An 18,536-nucleotide genomic window follows, 5' to 3' on the forward strand; every position below is an offset into this window, starting at 1 on the left:
GGATTCAGTAATTCAAGTCCAGTGATTTGCATTTCACTAGATTGACACATTAATTTTCTAAGAATATGCTTCCTTCCACATTTAGTAGAAATAATTTATAGATGCAATCAACTCCATTCTCAATTTTCAAAAAGGTAGGTAATAGTTCATGCATGAACACCCTTTGTACTTAACAAGATGTGATTATCCTTTAGTACATACAGAGCTTAGACATTGAGTCTTGAGGGATTTAATAAGTGGTGTGGTCTTATTATGTAACAAAATTCGGATTCAACTCAATTACTTTGAATTCAATATATGTTACATTTCATCTAGATATATCCCAAGTGATTTAGAGAATTTATGTCTTGTGAGAATGATGTACTTTCCATTCCATAAGCGTATACATTTGATCTAGTTCAATTAAATAGTCAATTGGCTAGGCAAAGTTCTTGTTGCCATTAAAATTGATGTGAAAATTGGTTGCTACTATGTTACACACATTACATTGTATATACCAATACCTATAACCAGGTGCATTTCCAATTCTTTCATTTATGATGGAAGCTACAATTGGATTTTAGCTTCATCCCATGATATACATGTCCATTTTCTCATACTTTATGTGAATCGGTACGTCTAACCCTCATTACTTCGGGGTTCTTTCCATTTTCAATTTTGCTACATTTAGCTTAATTTGAGAAATTTATTTATCTCAATAGGTCAAGAGAATCTCACTACACATGGCAACCACTTACTTTAGGTTGAATATGTAATTATAGATAATTCTCTTGTTGTCATACTTCAACATATACAGGTTTGTTAGTATCAAGCATGAAGTAGAAAAATAATAATTTTCTGACTCATATCGCCTTTTGTGAGTTCTTCCACAAAAATTGGAATACATATGATTTTATTTGCAAAGTATATTTTGAAAATATCAACTCTTTAATAGTCGAGCCAGTGGATTACATCCCACGAAACGTTTAATAGTTGGCGGAAAATGTCAAGTATTCAGTGATGGTGCTCAAGTACTTCTAAGCCCCAAATGAATACATTGGAATTGAGTCGGTACAACCAATTGAACAAAATACATCATTCAAATATAGCCAATATCATATTCAATAGAATAAAAATAACAATAAAAACCAAAATTCTTTATGGCGGAGATTAGAATTTTTAATGTTCTAAAAACAGGTAAATAAGCCCAACAAATATTAAATGTAAAAACCAACAGTGGGTACATACCTCAGGCTTGCCAAACTTTGGTTCCACCACCTATACATAGACATAACCGGACCCCACTTGCACGTGGCCAGCTACCATGACGGAACATGATAGGGCTGGACCGGAACGGACGAGTCAGTTGGGACGAGTTGGAACAGACGAGTCAGCTTTTCTTTTTCCTTCTCCTTCTCCAGATTGCAGCCAGCTGACTCCTCCTTTTTTTTTCGGATTCCGCTCAATTTTCACGCCAGAGAAACCCCCAAACATAATTATCATCACAAAAAAAATTATCCCATGTTATCCCGTCAATTACAGAACAGGGAAGATTCCAAACTTCATAATTATGAGTGATTCAGTAAGTCCAAATTCTAATGATCAAAACCCGGTCAACGGACAGTTAAAGTCAACACTCAAAAACAAAAATTCAAAAGTATAGCACAATGATCCAGGAAATAGTGTTGGCTCCTTTCATGGTTAAAACATGTTTATCTAAATTTGGATGAAGATATATACCAAACCCATAACCCTTTATCAGTATTACAATTGTCCAAGAGTTTCATGGAATTGTGTTAACTAATTCAAAGGTCAATTCAAACGACAGCACATTGCATAGATTGAAAACCATTACAATGACATTATACATTATCACACTCCAATAAAGGAAGATAAAAAAAATCAGTTTTTTTTTTTTTAAATTCAACCGATTTTTATTATTCGCTAAAACATACCAAAATAAAATTACAACAACATGAAGTGGCGAGCACAGATTGAAAATAAAGTAAAATAAAAATCAAATAAAATGGATTATATAACAGACAACTTAGATTTACTAAGAAAAATCATAGAGCATAAACAACATGTTATGGCTTGATTTGAAAAAATCATACAAAAGAAAAAATATATGACGCAATCATACTGAAGCGGGTGATGGGATCAAGCAATAATAGAGATGAACATGTGATAGATATGCATCATAGGTATTACATACTATCAAGCAACCAGAGACGAAGCAAACACAAAACAAGGATGAAACATGTTATGAGTTTAAATAAAAAAAAATTGAGACATGTATGGATGCACATCAAAAGTACAAAATCATCATATTATCTAATTAACTTAATCATATTTGCTTATCTATTGCATACACGTATAAGAAGTGAATTCAATCAATACGTACCTTTTAAGTCCAACTCCATCACATTTTTAGATCCAAAAAAATTACTGATAAATAGTGCTTGAAATCGATGAAGGAGGTAAGTCTTTACTTGTGAAGAGAATAAAATCAAGGATTCCAGCTTTAACTCTACGACATAACTCGTGCATGATAACGTGTTGCAGTGGAAATACAGGGAAGATAAAGAGGCAAGGGTAAGTTTCTATTGATTAGAATCAACTGTGTTACATCCATATATTCCTTTATATACAAGTAAGAAGAAGACCCTAGACACTATATTGGGCCGCACATCCATGGGCTACAAGCCCTACAACACTTTTGTTATTTTAATTTGTATTGGGTCAATTAAGATATACAATTTTCGTTTTCAATACCTTAAACATATCAGAAATTGTCAATAATAACCTTTTCTCTGTGATAAAGAAATTTTACCTTCTAAATATTAGAAAAATGACAAAATATATAAAAATATTATAAAGCATATATGTTTGCAAATTCGAAAATATAAATATGAAACTAGAATAATTTTTTTTCTTGTTTTGTTTTTTGGTAGATAATCTGAGGCTATAAAGCTCCGCCAGGTTGTATGTGACACCCTGCAAATGTTGGACTATGCCAAGCCTTAAATTCAGTGACGCCACTATTGTAAGTCCAAAATTTTCCTTTTAAAAATCAAAATAACTTAGTAATACGAAAAAAAACCCAATAAATATTACTAAATAATTGAAATACTTATAAAATATTCTTAAATGATTATAATCCATAAAAGAAATAATCAAAAAAATTAGCAAATAATAATTTGACTATATTGAAATACCAATGCCAAATTCCCGAGACAAATTATAATTCTTTTTGTTCAGTTAGTGTCTCTTTATACTCTGTAAGAAGAGAGAAAGAGAAAGAAATAATCCACAAAAGCCCAAAAAAAAATTTCCAAAAATAATATAGCACAGCGTAAAAACAAATCAAACGATGCATCATAAATATATTTGCGCGGTTACATTCTTTTAGTCATTTATTGGTTTCTGTTTTGAACTTTCACTTGTTCATAATTTCAAATTGAAGTAATTAACGTACCTACTAGTTGGACTTGAAAAAGCGGGGTATAACAACCACACCCAATAATTCGTTCGGCAATCTGTATGGACTAAACTCCAATATAATTCCGAGAGCACCAACTTAAAAGCGAGACTCAATAAAGAAATATATCAAAGATTTTTTTTTATCTCTTTCTCAATACAATCATCAAATCAAACAGATAGAAATCTGTGAGCCTGATAGATATGAGAATTAACTTGGACGGTACCAAAGACCAATGCCCAAGTGTGAATCAAGTTTTATCCAACAGTCAAGGTCGGATATATCAACTGATTGAACTACGCACAACCTGTGATATTTCAATTATATAAACAAATATAATGCGGAAAAGAAATAACACAGACATCAGAAATTTTGTTAACGAGGATACCGCAAATACAAAAAAAACCCGGCACCTAATCCAGATTTGAACACCACACTGTATTAAGCCGCTTCAGACTCTAGCCTACTACAAGTTAACTTCGGACTGGAATGTAGTTGATCCTTAACTAAGTCTCACACCAATTAAGGTACCGTCACGTTCCTTACACCTCCAGAACCACGCCGGATTTTGCGCACTTGATTCCCTTAGGTGATCTCACCCATAACTAAGAGTTGCTACGACCCAAAGTCGAAGACTTATAAACGAATATGTTTCACACAAATATATCTATCCTTTGTTCTCTTTTTGTTCCATCTTTTGATATAAAGATCAAGGTGAACAGGAACCAACTAATAATCTGGTCTTATACTCCCGAAGATCAGCCTACAAATATTAGTTACCTCACATTAACCTAACTGATTAACAGTAGAATTTATTACGGAATCACAACAGTCTGAGACGAAGAACTGTTGTGATTACTTTTTATATCTTACTTATCGGATATAAATCTCGAGTAAATCTTATAGAATAAGAAACTCAATACGATAGAACAAGTAAGATCAGAATACGCAACTATAAAGCAAATAGTTGGATCTGGCTTCACGAATCCCAAATGAAGTCTTCAAGTTGTTAACCTAATAATGGTTTTGTAAAACCTAAGTTAAAGTATAATCCACTCTAGTTTGCAACTAGGACACAAGAAAGTACCGGGTTTAGGTTTTCCAGTTGCTAGAGTTCTCCCTTATATAGTCTTTCAAATCATGGCTACTTAAAATCAAAGCTAAGATAGCTTAGTAACAAAGCATTCAATATTCACTGTTAGATGCACTCCTGATTTAAGATTCAAGCTAAGTCTTCTTAGAAATTAAGCAATTAATCTCCACCGTTAGATGGTCTTATCTTGATACACACAAATGAAATATACTTATATTTAGATATGGGTAACTGTACCTAAACTTGTATATTGAGATGGCTCAATAACAATTAACCGAAGCTAGCCATTTGAACACTTTTGACTTAGTCGTATTAATCTAACACTTCTGGATCAAATATGATGATCAATCAATCATGATAGATAATCAAATGAATCTAATTGTGCTTCAATATAGTTGTTCAATTGTTCACTCTATCGTATAAATATTCATGAACAAATTGAAACAAAATCGGTTTGATTCGTGATCGTACAAAGTACTTACACAAGAATCAATTCATGAACATTAAGCCACGTTTTGCAAAGTTAATTTGCATTCCTTAAATAATAAATGGTTTGGTTCATGAATATGAGAATCATACATTACCGAGTTTAGAACTTAACCATTGTATTCGCAAATTGGGTACGCGAACAACAACTCCGGACCTTGGCCTAGTCAAGCCGTTCGCAAACCCGGTTTGCGAACAACCGTTCCAGACCCAACTCAGGTAAACTTGTCCGCATACTAAGTACGCAAACAAGAGTTCCGGACCTTCTCAGGTAAATCCGTTCGCATACTAGATTCGTAAACAAGAGTTCCGGACCTAAATCATCACAATACAGTTCGCATACTGGGTATGCATACCGTGTTGTGTCCAGACATGGGTAATAGTTCTAAACTCCCATTTGAATCATTGAACATGCTTAGAATACGACAATGGTAATCTCACACATACCATTAGATTCAAGTAATTTTCAAGTAATCGAATGATCAATACGAAACTTCCCTAGCTAACACCAAATGACTGTCTCACACAAATCATATAAGATGTTCAAGGTAAGTTTCACATGATCATCTTTTAACTTAATATATAGTTCCCAACAAATAAATTGTTTTCAACTAAACTCGTAAAGAATATGATGAACATAGCTAAAGCAAAAAGCTTCTAACACGTATTTCGAGAAATAGACTAACACAAGCCATCCTTAAGAAAATATCTTATAAAGTGACTATATCGATAAAAACAGCTTCATACTTATTAAACTCAAAACTAGCCGCTACAACGACTTTTTACATAAGGGCATACGCGCCAAAGAATAACTTCAGACCGTGCAAAAATCAACACCTTCCATCACCCGCCACTTCAGGATGAAGAAAGCGCCTAAAAAACATAAACACCTGCCAAAAAAAAAAAGAGACAAACACCCGCAACTTCCACAATATAACAGCATTCAAAATAAGTAAGTATCCCACATAGGCAAAGTAATATCCCCAAGAAACACAACCGAACGCTTCGTACCAAAAAAATGAGGGGGGGGGGGGGGAAGAAAAATGAGATGAACGGGAAGAAGAAATGAAAATGGAGCACATTAAACGGAACGCGGACCACTCTTGCTTCTTCCTATCAAGATCCATGCGAACCTCATTCTCAGCAAGCTGGTTCATCGCCATATTTTTCTCGGAAGTCACCTTGGAAAGATTAGCTAATTCTTTCTCCAGCCGAGCGATCTGGCCTGGGAGGTGTGCACGAGGATCATTCTGATCTTTCACTTTAACCAACAGCTGGCCCAACCACTCTACAGAAAATCCGAGGCCAAGCGTCGAACGAATATATAGTATGGAAATACACTATCTGTTTTCAGTCATCTCATATATTTTCATAGCTCGATAATTAGAAGATTCACTTTAAATTAGAGTATATGAAAGAATCAACAAGATACATTAGTTACTAGGACTCAATATATGACTCAACATTCACATGATGAAGAAAACAATTTTATTTCAAGGATAAAAACACAAGATCAGACAGTAACATACAACGAACTTGAGTATCCCATAAATATCATCCTTGCAACTCTTAAGTTCGTTTTAAGGATGAATTTACCTAGAACTAGGTAACAAAGTGAGATGTAATCCCACTACGTATACTGAGGGAAGAGTTGTAAATACCTTTTGAGTGTTTGTGTCGTGTATTCCTTACCTTCCTTCGGTTATATCTTATTCCATAAGAATTATATATTGACCTTTTTGAATCTCCATCAGAAGGATTTCTCTGAGGATTAAGTCTAGGACCTCTTGAGATCCGTTCTAGAGAATAAAGATCACGAGAATCCCATCTCCTAGAATTAGACCTGCCATACTTATTCTCATAAACACTGGAACGTGTGCATATATGGTGTAAGGAGTCGCACCATTATGAAGAACACGATTCCTGTAAATATTTCTAGAGAAGTGACCTTGGAAACCCTTTTTATGAGATTTCTGGTTTTCTGCAGGAATGTTATCCATTATAGATGTCGTTAGATTATTTACTTTGTCGACTGTAAAAAGAAGCATATTTTGAAGATCAGAAATTTGTTTCCTTCTAGCAAAATAATGTAGAACATTATGATTGTTTTTCCCGCAGAATGAACATGTTCGTGGATAAGAAACTTTTGAAGAATCCCATTTATGACTCATAAACTTTTCTGATATCCGCAAGTCACGCAAATGTTTCTTAGCAGATAATTCCTTAGGAGTAATATTCTCCATGCTAGGTAATACCATATGAGTACTAGAAACAGACACTGAAGAAGACTTACCCACTAAAGCATAGTTTTCTCTTTTCAAGGAGTTACATTGTTCCTGGGCTAGTAAAAGAGATGCACCTAGTTTCTCTTTTTCACACGACAACGGTTCAATTCTGATGAACGAGTCTTGATTAAACGTTCTTCTCTAATTGAGTCTTCTTTATCAGAATCTTCAAGCATACTAATCTTTTTGCGTTGCAGAGTAGTTTGTTGAACGAGGTTTTTGATATTGTTAGAAAAGGACTCAATAATACCGTAGAGTTCTCGTCCTCTATCAAGAGACTTCTCAAGTTCATCAGTGAGATGAGCATATTTTTCTTCAAGGGATCTAATTTTAGAAGCTTGAACATCAATAATCTTAACAGATTTGTTTTAAGGTTCTGGTAAGTTCCATCTCAGATTCTGACATAGTCCCAACTGTCACTTTAGAGGGAATGTTGTCAGGATCTGGTTGCACAAGTTTTCTACCTCGGAATTCGAAAGAATCTGCGAAGGAGTTATCATTTGAGGTAAGCCCAAAACATTTGGAATAATCAAAAACTTTGGAAGACATTTCTATGTGTGTTAGGATGAGGAAAACTTCTATCCACATAAATAAGATTGCTACAAACACAAACTTATGAGGTCTTAGCGTGTTTGTCTGCTCTGATACCAATTGAAAAAGCGGGGATATAACAACCACACCCAATAATTCGTTCGGCAATCTGTATGGAGTAAACTTCAAAATAATTTCGAGAGCACCAACTTCAAAGAGAGAATCAATCAAGAAATATATCAAAAAGTTTTTTTATCTCTTTCTCAATACAATCATCAAATCGAACAGATATAAATCTATAAGCCTGTTTGATATGAGAATTAACTTGGACGGTACCAAAGACCAATGCCAAAGTGTCAATCAAGTTCTATCCAACAATCAAGGTCGGATTTTTCAACTGATTGAACTACGCATAACCTGTGATATTTCAATTATATAAACAAATATAATGCGAAAAAGAAATAACACAGACACCGGAAATTTTGTTAACGAGGAAACCACAAATACAGAAAAACCAGGAGACCTAGTCCAGATTTGAACACCACACTGTATTAAGCCGCTACTGACTCTAGCCTACTACAAGTTAACTTCAGAATGGAATGTAGTTGAGCCCTAACCAAGAATCACACCGATTAAGGTACAGTCGCGTTCCTTACACCTCCAGAACCATGCCGGATTCTGCACACTTGATTCCCTTAGCTGATGTCACCCACAACTAAGAGTTGTTACGACCCAAAGTCGAAGTCCTATAAACAAATCCGTATCCCACAGATGTGTCTATCCTTTATTTTGTTTTTGTTCCGTATTTTGATACAAATATCAAGGTGAACAGGAACCAACTAATAATCCGTTCTTATACTCCCGAACAGCAGCCTAGAAATATTAGTCACCTCACAATAACCTAACTGATTAACAAAAGAAGTGATTGTGGAATCACAAGAGTCTGAGACGAAGAACTTTTGTGATTACTTTTTATATCTTACCTATCAGAGATAAATATCGAGTAAATCTTAGAGAAGATAAAACTCAATACGATAGAACAAGTAAGATCAGAATACCCAACTACAGAGAAAATAGTTGGATCTGGATTCACGAATCCCAAATGAAGTCTTCAAGTCATTAACATAATAATGGTTTTGGAAAACCTAAGTTAAAGGATAATCGACTCTAGTTTGCAACTAGGACACAAGAAAGTGCTGGGATTAGGTTTTCCAGTTGCTAGAGTTCTCCTTTACATAGTCTTTCAAATTAGGGTTGCTTACAATCAAAGCTAAGATATCTTAGTATTGAAGCATTCAATATTCACCTTTAGATGAACTCCTGATTTAAGATTCAAGCTAAGTCTTCTTAGAAATTAAGCAATTAATCTCCACCGTTAGATGGACTTAGCTTGTTACACACAAATGAAATATACTTATACTATTTAGATATGAGTATCGTACCTAAACGTGTATATTATGTTGGATCAATAACAATTAACCGAAGTTAGCCATACGAACACTTTTGACTTAACCATATTCATCTAACACTTCTGGATCAAATATGATGATCAATCAATCATGATAGATAATCAAATGAATCTAATTGTGCTTCAATAGAGTTGTTCAATTTTTCACTATCTCATAGAAATATTCATGAACAAGTTGAAACAAAATCGGTTTGATTCGTGATTGTACAAAGTACTTACACAAGAATCAATTCATGAACATTAAGCCACGGTTTACAAAGTTAATTTGCATTCCTTAAATCATAAATGTTTTAGTTCATGGGTATGAGAATCATACATTACCGATTTTAGAACTTAACCACTGTGTTCACAGACTGGGTATGCGAATAGCAGCTCCGGACCTTGGCCTAGTCAAGCCGTTCAAAACCCGGTTTGCGAACAACCGTTCCGGACCCAACTCAGGTAAACCCGCTCGCATACTAGGTACGCAAACAAGAGTTCCGGACCTTCTCAGGTAAATCCGTTCGCATACTAAGTACGCAAACAAGAGTGCCGTACATGAATCATCACAATACCGTTCACATACTGGGTATGCATACCATGTTGTATCCAGACATGGGTAATCGTTCTAAACTCTCATTTCAATCATTGAAACATCCTTAGAAGACGATAATGGTAATCTCACACATACCATTAGCTTCAAGTAATTTTCAAGTAATCGAATGATTAATACGAAACTTCCCGAGCTAACATCAAATGACTGTCACACACAAATCATATAAGATGTTCAAGGTAATTTTCACATGATCATTTTTTGACTTAATATTTAGTTTCCAACAAATAAATTGTTTCCAACTAAACTCGTCAATAATATGATGAATATAGCTAAAGCAAAAAGCTTCCAAGACGTATCTCGAGAAATAGATACGCGAGATAAACTCGGTTCGATTGTTATTGGTGTTAACAATTCAGATATTTTCCAACATTTATTGTTATTGCATATTCGAAATTGGGCGCTCGTGGATCATACTCCCTCAATTTCTGGAAAAGTGTTACTTTAACTTTTTCAGTTTCGCCTAAAAATAGGCCAAATTGAAAAAGTGAAAGTACCTCTTTTCCAGAAACGGAGGTTTTTTTTAGCCCCGACTGAAATTCCTTTTTCCGCTTGCCGCCGGCACTCATTTTTTTCCTGAATCGGACAAGTTTGGTAAAAAAGAATTCGAAACTGAGTCAACTCATACTCATACCATTCACACTTCACCACGAGTCCATGACAAATCTGTCATTTTAACTCGGTAGTCGGTCCACAACCTCTCTCTCTCTCTTATCTTCATCACATTCTCTCTACACAGCTCCGAGAAAGGGTATTTTAATGGCGGGAAATCAAATTTACTAAACCAAATAGACAAATTCAGACAAATAAAAAAAAAATCAGTTTCAGTTTTGGGATTTAGAAACTCAATAATGGGGAACGAAGGTGGAGAAACGATGGATTCAAACAGTGCATCTACTTCTTCGTCAAGAAGAGTAGAAGGAAGGAGATTTCCATTAGCAGCTCAACCAGAAATCATGAGAGCTGCTGAAAAAGATGATCAATATGCTTCTTATGTTTATGATGCTTGTCGTGATGCTTTCCGCCACTTATTTGGTCTGTTTATCCCCCCTTTTCCCCAATTTTGGATTCGAAATTAGGGTTTTTATTGATGATGATTTTTTATTTTTTTTTGTACATTACAGGCACACGAGTTGCTGTAGCTTACCAGAGTGAGGTTAGTTCTTGAAATTTATTATGTAATTATGGTTTTTTGATGTTTAATTTCGTCTAAAAATCCTACTAGTAACTGTTGTTGCGGGTGTAAATTTTGGGTAAGGAACAATGTGGTGAACTTGAAGAAATTGTGGTAAATTAAGAAGAAATGGCAGCTGAATTGGATGAACTTGTAGTGGAAATGTAGTTAATTGTTTCATGATTATGATAAGAATCAATTTTAGTTACTGCAAGAGGGCCTCCTATGTTGGCCGAATAGGTTGTGGGGAAGTGCTTTTGGCTTTCGTTAAAAGCTCTTTATCGTGTTAAATAGGGATTAGTTAATCAGTGGTATCTTGTGAGGAAATGCAGTGTGAACCAAGATGCTGGTACTGATTTTGAGAACTTGTTTTTGAATCTTGCAGACAAAATTAGTGGGGCAGATGCTTTACTATATTTTGACAACAGGGTCAGGGCATCAAACGCTTGGAGAAGAATATTGTGACATTACTCAGGTTGGTAATCTGTTTTGTACATTTTTCATAGTTCCTGGTGTAGTTGTGTCAAAATTCATGATTTCAAAACTCTCGTGGAAGGAATGAAACTTAGGTTGGTAGGCAATTTTAGTGAAGAAAGTATTTGTTGTTCGCATGCATAGGTGTAGGACATCATTAAACCACAAGGTCACAGGATCAATAACTTACCAAAAAAAAAAGTAGGACATCATTAGCATTCTGGAGTTTTACTGTAGGAAAAGGGAGACCATGAATGTGAAAGGATAATGACGATATGTGTCTTAGGGATAATTATGATGCCTGTCTTATATGTCGTCCGTTAACAAAGTATTTGCTCTCTAATCACATGACAAAGGCTGAATTAAGGTCGTAAGATTCACAAGTGAGGGTGTCTTATCAAGAACATTTAACTAGTATGGTTATTTAAGTTTTTTGTTTTGTCTATTTTTGCAGGTCGCAAGTTCGTATGGGCTACCTCCCACACCAGCAAGGCGTTCGTTATACATAGTTTACCAGACAGCAGTTCCATATCTTGCAGAGAGGATCAGGTTTCTTTTGCTTTGGATGATCAAAGTTTATTAGATGGCTAATATACATATCACTTATGGCATGATAAGGATTGGAGTCTAGTTGCCCGAATGTTAGTCTGTTCCCCAAGTAGACAGAAGTTTTTCGGTTATGGCTAGGCAATTTCTACTTAGGGTGCCAGCACAATCTACCCTCAGCTCATATAAACTTGAGATGTATGATTATGATTATAGAAGCAATCTGATCTCTGTTATCTAAATTGAGTATAGATATATATACAAATGCTGACTAAATTATCTGTGTTTTGACAGTTCTAGAATGGCTGCACGAGGAATGAGACTTGCGGATTCGCAGTTTGATGAAATGTATGGTTACAACTCTCGTGGAAGGAATGAAACTCAATCTACTAGTACTACCGAAAGCTCAACTTCCTCCCTAACAGGGGCGTCAACAGTACTTTCGAGGTCGAAGGAACGGCTTAATCGTCTCTGGCTGTATGCCGTTCAGAAATGGCCCAATGTATGTCAAACAGGCCTCTGGTCTTATCTTATCGTTGTTTCTTATATTTTACTTCTTGGCACGTAACTTTATTTCTTCTTAATCCTTGTAAAAGGCTAAGTTCAGCTTATAGTACCTAATTGCCGAGCACAGTTTTCTCATCTTCTAATTAACATCTGTATGTGTCATTCTTTAGATGCTTCCATATGCTCGGGAGTTCTTACAATTGGTTTTCCGTGCCAACCTAATGTTCTTCTACTTTGAAGGTATTGATCCGATACTTAGTTATTTTTCTCTTCAGGAATCATATATCATTAAATTTTACTTGTGGCTCTCCATAGCTTACATATTTTTTGTATTATGCAGGTCTGTATTATCATATATCAAAACGTGCTGCAGGCATTCGTTATGTATTCATTGGAAAGCCGTTGAATCAACGACCTAGGTATACAGAGCTCTACTCTATATTTTTGGTGCAAAGATTTTAAACTTGAAATGCACATAATGTATTTAATCACATCATGTGTTGCACTTGAACTTCTAGTTAAAGGAAAGTAATTGAATTATAAGTTTGGTTTATGAAACAGATATCAAATCCTTGGAGTGTTCCTTTTAATCCAGTTATGTATAATTACTGCTGAAGGGCTGCGCCGCAGTAATTTATCATCTATTGCGAGTACAGTCCATCAAACATCACTTGGGTCGCACCGGACAACAGGTCATCTATACCTTGAATCAAGTTATTCTTCATATTAATATTTTGTATGCCACTGCATATTCCAATTGTTGCTCTATTAACATTAATGGTGTTACAGGACAAGGATTACCTGTTCTAAATGAAGAAGGCAATCTGATAAACTCTGATTCAAATCTTGACAAGGCAATTTGGGCGTCGGACTCCACTTCCAGTTCAGAAGTACATCCCTCTCTCTCTGTCTCACTCGCTCTCGACGATGTTATGTTTTTCATCTGAGCTTTAAGTTCCATTTCTAATGCTTTACATTTCAGGCCCAAGCGACAGTTGGAGGAATAAGCAAATGTACCCTTTGCCTCAGTACTCGCCAACACCCAACCGCCACGCCTTGCGGTCATGTCTTCTGCTGGTATGCCTACCATCCAGAAATATCTCCATTTTACTACTTAAAACCGCAATTTTTTTTAATCCTTCTTCTTTTTATGCTTGCAGGAACTGCATCATGGAGTGGTGTAACGAGAAACCCGAATGCCCTCTCTGTCGTACACCTGTAACACATTCTAGTTTAGTATGTATATATCATTCAGATTTCTGATAACCTATCAATAGCGTTCATCTGCTGTTGATGGTGAACATGAGGAACTCATACATGAATAAATTAGATCAAAATGCAGGTAAACCGGAATTTTCAAAGAACTCTGTTAGTTTCCTATACTTATATCTAAATCTAGGGTCATCATAGTTGTAGGGCCATTTGGTTACATAAAACTAGGATGTTAATGTTGCAGCTAAAAGTCTGATAATCGGAATTTCCGTAAGTGTGTTGGGATGTTATAAATTTTCTTTTTAAGGTTGGAATTAGGAAGCCTGCCACATAATGTTTTGATGTTGCACATACTTGATTTGAACTCCCTTGTCTTTTGAAGCATAACTGTTAGATTTTTTTTTTTGTCATTATAACATGCATATGGTTGTAGCTTTGCCCGGTCTCACCTTCAAGATCTGCAAGGATGGTATCCTATATCAGTGGAGGTTGTTGAAGGTGGGATGATGGGCGAAATCGAACCTTTGTTATCCATTGAAAGGAGGATGGTATAGTTCCATCTGTTGGAACAAATCTTTGACATCTTGAGCATTTTGAAACAATAAAGCTGAGGAACATGTCAATTCATCAATGGCAGTGGTTGAATGGTTGAAGATGAGATATTGGAGGAAACCAAACCCAACAGGAAGGAGAGGTTTGGTTTCATCCAATTCTCATCTTCATACCTCAACTTCACTAGAAGAAAATGAAAGTTTTTCTAATGGAAAGGAAACCATAAAAATCTTCTGTTATTTATAGCAAGCACTGCACACATACAGACTCGACAGACACAGTTAATGTGTGATATTCCACATGGAGAATCTGCTTTTGTACTCATTTTCATGCTGTTGTTGTGATCAGGTTGAACTTGTTTGTTTGCAGCTGACTCGGCGTCTGAATCTGAGTCAACCCCTGACTCGGACCGAGTCAGCAGTCAGACCATTTGTTTTCCATTTTGAGTCAGATCTGACTCGACCTCTGAATCAGACATAACCCCTGACTCGGACTCATTTGAGTCAGGTAACAAAATACCCCTGACTCATGGGACCAAACCAGTGACTCACTTATTTCCGACTCAGATGAGTCAGATCTGACTCAAAACAAACATATCGACTCAGATTCAGATGAGTCAGGTGATTTCACTCAGATCCAGATGATTCAGATCCAGACGACTCAGATGAGTCAGGAGTAAACAAACATGGTGTAAGCCGTTCTCTTTCACACATAAATTATGTACCTACAAACACAGATAACTGTTGAAGTGAAACACTATCAAATGCCTACCTGGTACTTTCCTGCCAATTAAACCAATTGATTTTTACTTGAATGCCCTGTTTGGAGGATTGCTATGAGTTTTTAAGACACTTTAAAAGCATAGCTTCAAAATTTGCCAGCAAAAATCTGTTGTCCGATCCTAGATCTGCCTCATGATAGAAATAATATCATCCTCAATTCTTGAAATTTTCGCTGTACAGAAATTTTGCGACTTTCAGCATGCATGAGTGTGCTACCACGGCCTTAAATTTGTCGGGCCTAAGAGCTGCCCTATGAACAAAAATCTGCTGTACTATTACTTAACCCAAAATTATCTGTGTGAGCCCAAAAATCTGATATTTGTAGCCCTATAAATTCAATCTCTGAAGGCAGAATCACTCCTATAGCAAAATTAGTCAAAGGTTTAATAGTTAAATTCTCATTATAACAGTTTATAGCTACTAAGAAATTCGGAATAAAAATATGCTATTACTATCTTGTTATAGTTCTTTATTTTTTACAGTTTTACAGCTAGTAAAATCTGCTCGATGTAAACATTGGCTATATTATGATGATTGCACTAGCTACAGAAGATGCTGCACTGTACAGTTTGATTAAGGAGATTACTGCATTTATCCGCAATCTACTTGCCTGGCGAAGTCTTACAGCACTGCTAGTCTGCTACAAAGACAGCAGAAGTTAGCATATTTACTGTACTGTCGTGCTAGTTCCCTTGATGAAAGTACCCTCTGAACAAATATGAGTAACACTGACAAGTTCTCATTTCCACTCTAGCAGAATTGCCTTTCTATTTGCATTCCATATTGAGATTTCCCAAATTGCTTTTTGCAGTTTGTTGCCAACTTCAAAACTCATTTAACAGATATAATCCAAGGCATAGAAATGTGAACGTTTGCAGCATACAGCATACTGCTGGATAATGGATGAACATAAAGCTCCAGATATACTCTGAAGAGAAGTTTCTGGCATATCAATGATGAAGAAGGAACAAAGGTAAAATCCTTCATTGATCTAATCCACTTTTGCTCTGACATATCCTTCTTGAGAAACTTAACTCAGTAGTTGCGGATCAGAACCACAAACGAACTCCACATATTGAAAATCCTTTCCTCCTGCTATTTGGCTTGTCTTGAATCTTAATCATATCTAACTCTGACAATCTAAGTGTATCTTCCTTCGAACCTAGACAAGCCAAATTGCCCAACTAGCCTTAAAATGCCACCAGAGATTTAAAATTTCCTTATCACTGGAGTTTGCAGGGAAGTGATGTGCTGGATTTGATCTGGGGGGATATGAAGTAATTGCCAACTAAATTTCCTGCTCCAACATTGGCAGCAGCAGGGATGACAAATTCCTTCCAAGAATGTTTGTCTGCTCGACTTCCCAAGTTCCTTAACTTCTTCAAGTCACTACTCGGCTAGCTTCCAACCGTGCCTCTGCAGATCCACATGTCATGATATTATTTACTCCAATATGTGCATCCAATAATTACAAAACCAATACTTTCATCTTGAAACATAAATTGAACCTGAAACTCAATCTAATTCGAGAGGAAATATCATGTTTGTTGTTAATCTATTTATTGACTTGCTAGATTGTAAGCTGGTTTTTGTCTTCTAAATGCTAGAACTGGGTGGTGGTTCTGTGCTGGAATGTTTCTCATGAGAAGATTTTCAGGAGCTTAGGAAGTTGGTTGGTCAGATGTTATAAGTAACACATCGGAAAACTGATTGTCCTACGGTACTTAAACGTTTCTCACGAAGACTTCCCAATTCCGCTTACGGCCAGGTTATAGTACTCGTCTGATATGTCACCATGTCTCTGCAAATCCACAAGCCATGATATTATTACATGAAATTGAACTTGAAACTGATTTTATTTGTGTTTTTGCAAAATATTTTGGACCCATCAACTGACTGTGTGTAGATCTAATTTTAGACTGAAATTCTTTTCAAATGCCAAACTCAAGCAAATCATAATTTCAGAATAATCAAGCAACTAAGATTAAGAAAATGAAATGGAAGACGAAACTTACATTTGAGAGAAAATATCATCATGCTATGCTTTGAGAAAGATCCGATTCCTCCAAGATATATGTTGTTAGGTTCCCATACAAAACCAAGATTCCATTCATACACCATTTTGAAGACTTGCTTTGTTTACAAAAAGTGAGTTTTGGATATGATAGTATGTATGAGAAAGAAAATTGACTACAAAATCAGAGAAGAAAGTTCAATCGGAGGAGGAGAAATTGGATCTTGGAGTTGGAGATCAAAGATGGAAACTGCAAGGTGAACTTAGAGAAAAGAGAACATTGCAATCCTTTGTTTCATTGTTCTATAGTTAGGTCAATCATAATAATGGACCTAAACCGTGATGCATACTTATTAAAGCCCAATTCCAGAGCCCATGGAATCTCTCACTAGCTTTTGATGTTAGAAACTAAGGCTGCACAAGGGCCGGTTCAGTCCGGTTTTCTGTTGGAACAGGTCCATGTACCTGGTGTTGACCGGTACCTCATTTTGAGGACCGGTACTTGGACCTGTACCTGTTTGACCGGTCCGGTACCGGGTTTTTACCTCAATCTTTGATACATAAATAACACAATTGAATTGCTCTTAACAAAAAAAAAAAAAAAGAACAGACGCACACAATTAATAAAAGTTCAAAACCAAAGTAATATCATACATCTATTGAGTATCAGAAAAATTTCTCTACGCTCCAATAATTATACTGAACTCAGTCGAGAACTCTGTTCATCTCAATTAACTCTTCACTGCCTCATCCATCTCAGCAAACCCTATATCAAACATGCAATCCATAAAAACCAAATTCTCATTTAACAAATTAATCAGACCTGAAACTAATAAAAACCCTAAGTCAATCTATAGTTGTATAACTACAAATTAATCAGCAATTAAACCCAAATTCATCTCAAACCTAAATCAGATTTAATCATGCAATTAAACAATTAAACTAAACATGCAATTGAATATTTAGAATCCAGAGTTCATCAAACAAACTACCCAAAATCAGATGAGTGACTTACTGATTTTACCTTGACTAAATCAAGTTACCCCAAATCAGAGTTCATCAAACAAATTGTTGTTGATTGGAAGAAAAATAAGAAGATTAATTTATTCATCTGAATAGAAAAGATGGTGGTGGTGGAGAAGAAGAGGTGGTGGTGGTGGTGAAGAAGAAGCAGCAACAGCTAGTGAACTGATTTCTCTTTAGCTTGTTCTTGAAAGAAAATAGAAACGAAGAACGAGTGAAAGTGTGGAACTGAAAAGATAAGTTGGTATATAAAACCTAACATAGATGGCTAGGATTAAGTTACATCAAAGTCTATTAGACACCGGTACATATGGTCCGGTACAGGCCGGGAATTTGA

The 18,536-nt window shown here is 35.7% G+C and overlaps 1 protein-coding gene and 1 long non-coding RNA gene across 2 annotated transcripts; one reads left to right on the forward strand and one right to left on the reverse strand.

Moving 5' to 3' along the window:
• The first annotated feature begins 10,611 nt into the window (after positions 1-10,611).
• On the forward strand, positions 10,612-14,215 carry LOC113350311 (peroxisome biogenesis factor 10-like). The gene is made up of 11 exons (XM_026594431.1): positions 10,612-10,950; positions 11,040-11,071; positions 11,475-11,564; positions 12,018-12,112; positions 12,404-12,611; positions 12,787-12,856; positions 12,957-13,035; positions 13,178-13,308; positions 13,406-13,506; positions 13,599-13,693; positions 13,777-14,215. The coding sequence occupies exons 1-11, from the start codon at positions 10,767-10,769 to the stop codon at positions 13,877-13,879; spliced, it is 1,188 nt and encodes a 395-aa protein (XP_026450216.1). The 5' UTR covers positions 10,612-10,766; the 3' UTR covers positions 13,880-14,215.
• A 1,375-nt stretch (positions 14,216-15,590) lies between these two features.
• On the reverse strand, positions 15,591-17,449 carry LOC113350312. Its single transcript, XR_003360746.1, has 2 exons — positions 17,178-17,449; positions 15,591-16,963 (listed from the first exon to the last, which is right to left on the reverse strand). It is a non-coding gene; the product is annotated as an uncharacterized LOC113350312 (long non-coding RNA).
• Between the last annotated feature and the right edge of the window lie 1,087 nt (positions 17,450-18,536).

The sequence above is a fragment of the Papaver somniferum genome, chromosome 2 (assembly GCF_003573695.1).
Source record: "Papaver somniferum cultivar HN1 chromosome 2, ASM357369v1, whole genome shotgun sequence".
NCBI lineage: Eukaryota > Viridiplantae > Streptophyta > Magnoliopsida > Ranunculales > Papaveraceae > Papaver > Papaver somniferum.

Coding starts and splice junctions, on each gene's coding strand:
- LOC113350311 (XM_026594431.1), top strand. CDS start 10,767: ATGGGGAACGAAGGTGGAGAAACGATGGATTCAAACAGTGCATCTACT. Junction 12,113..12,403: donor TATCTTGCAGAGAGGATCAG/GTTTCTTTTGCT, acceptor GTGTTTTGACAG/TTCTAGAATGGCTGCACGAG. Junction 12,857..12,956: donor AATGTTCTTCTACTTTGAAG/GTATTGATCCGA, acceptor TGTATTATGCAG/GTCTGTATTATCATATATCA.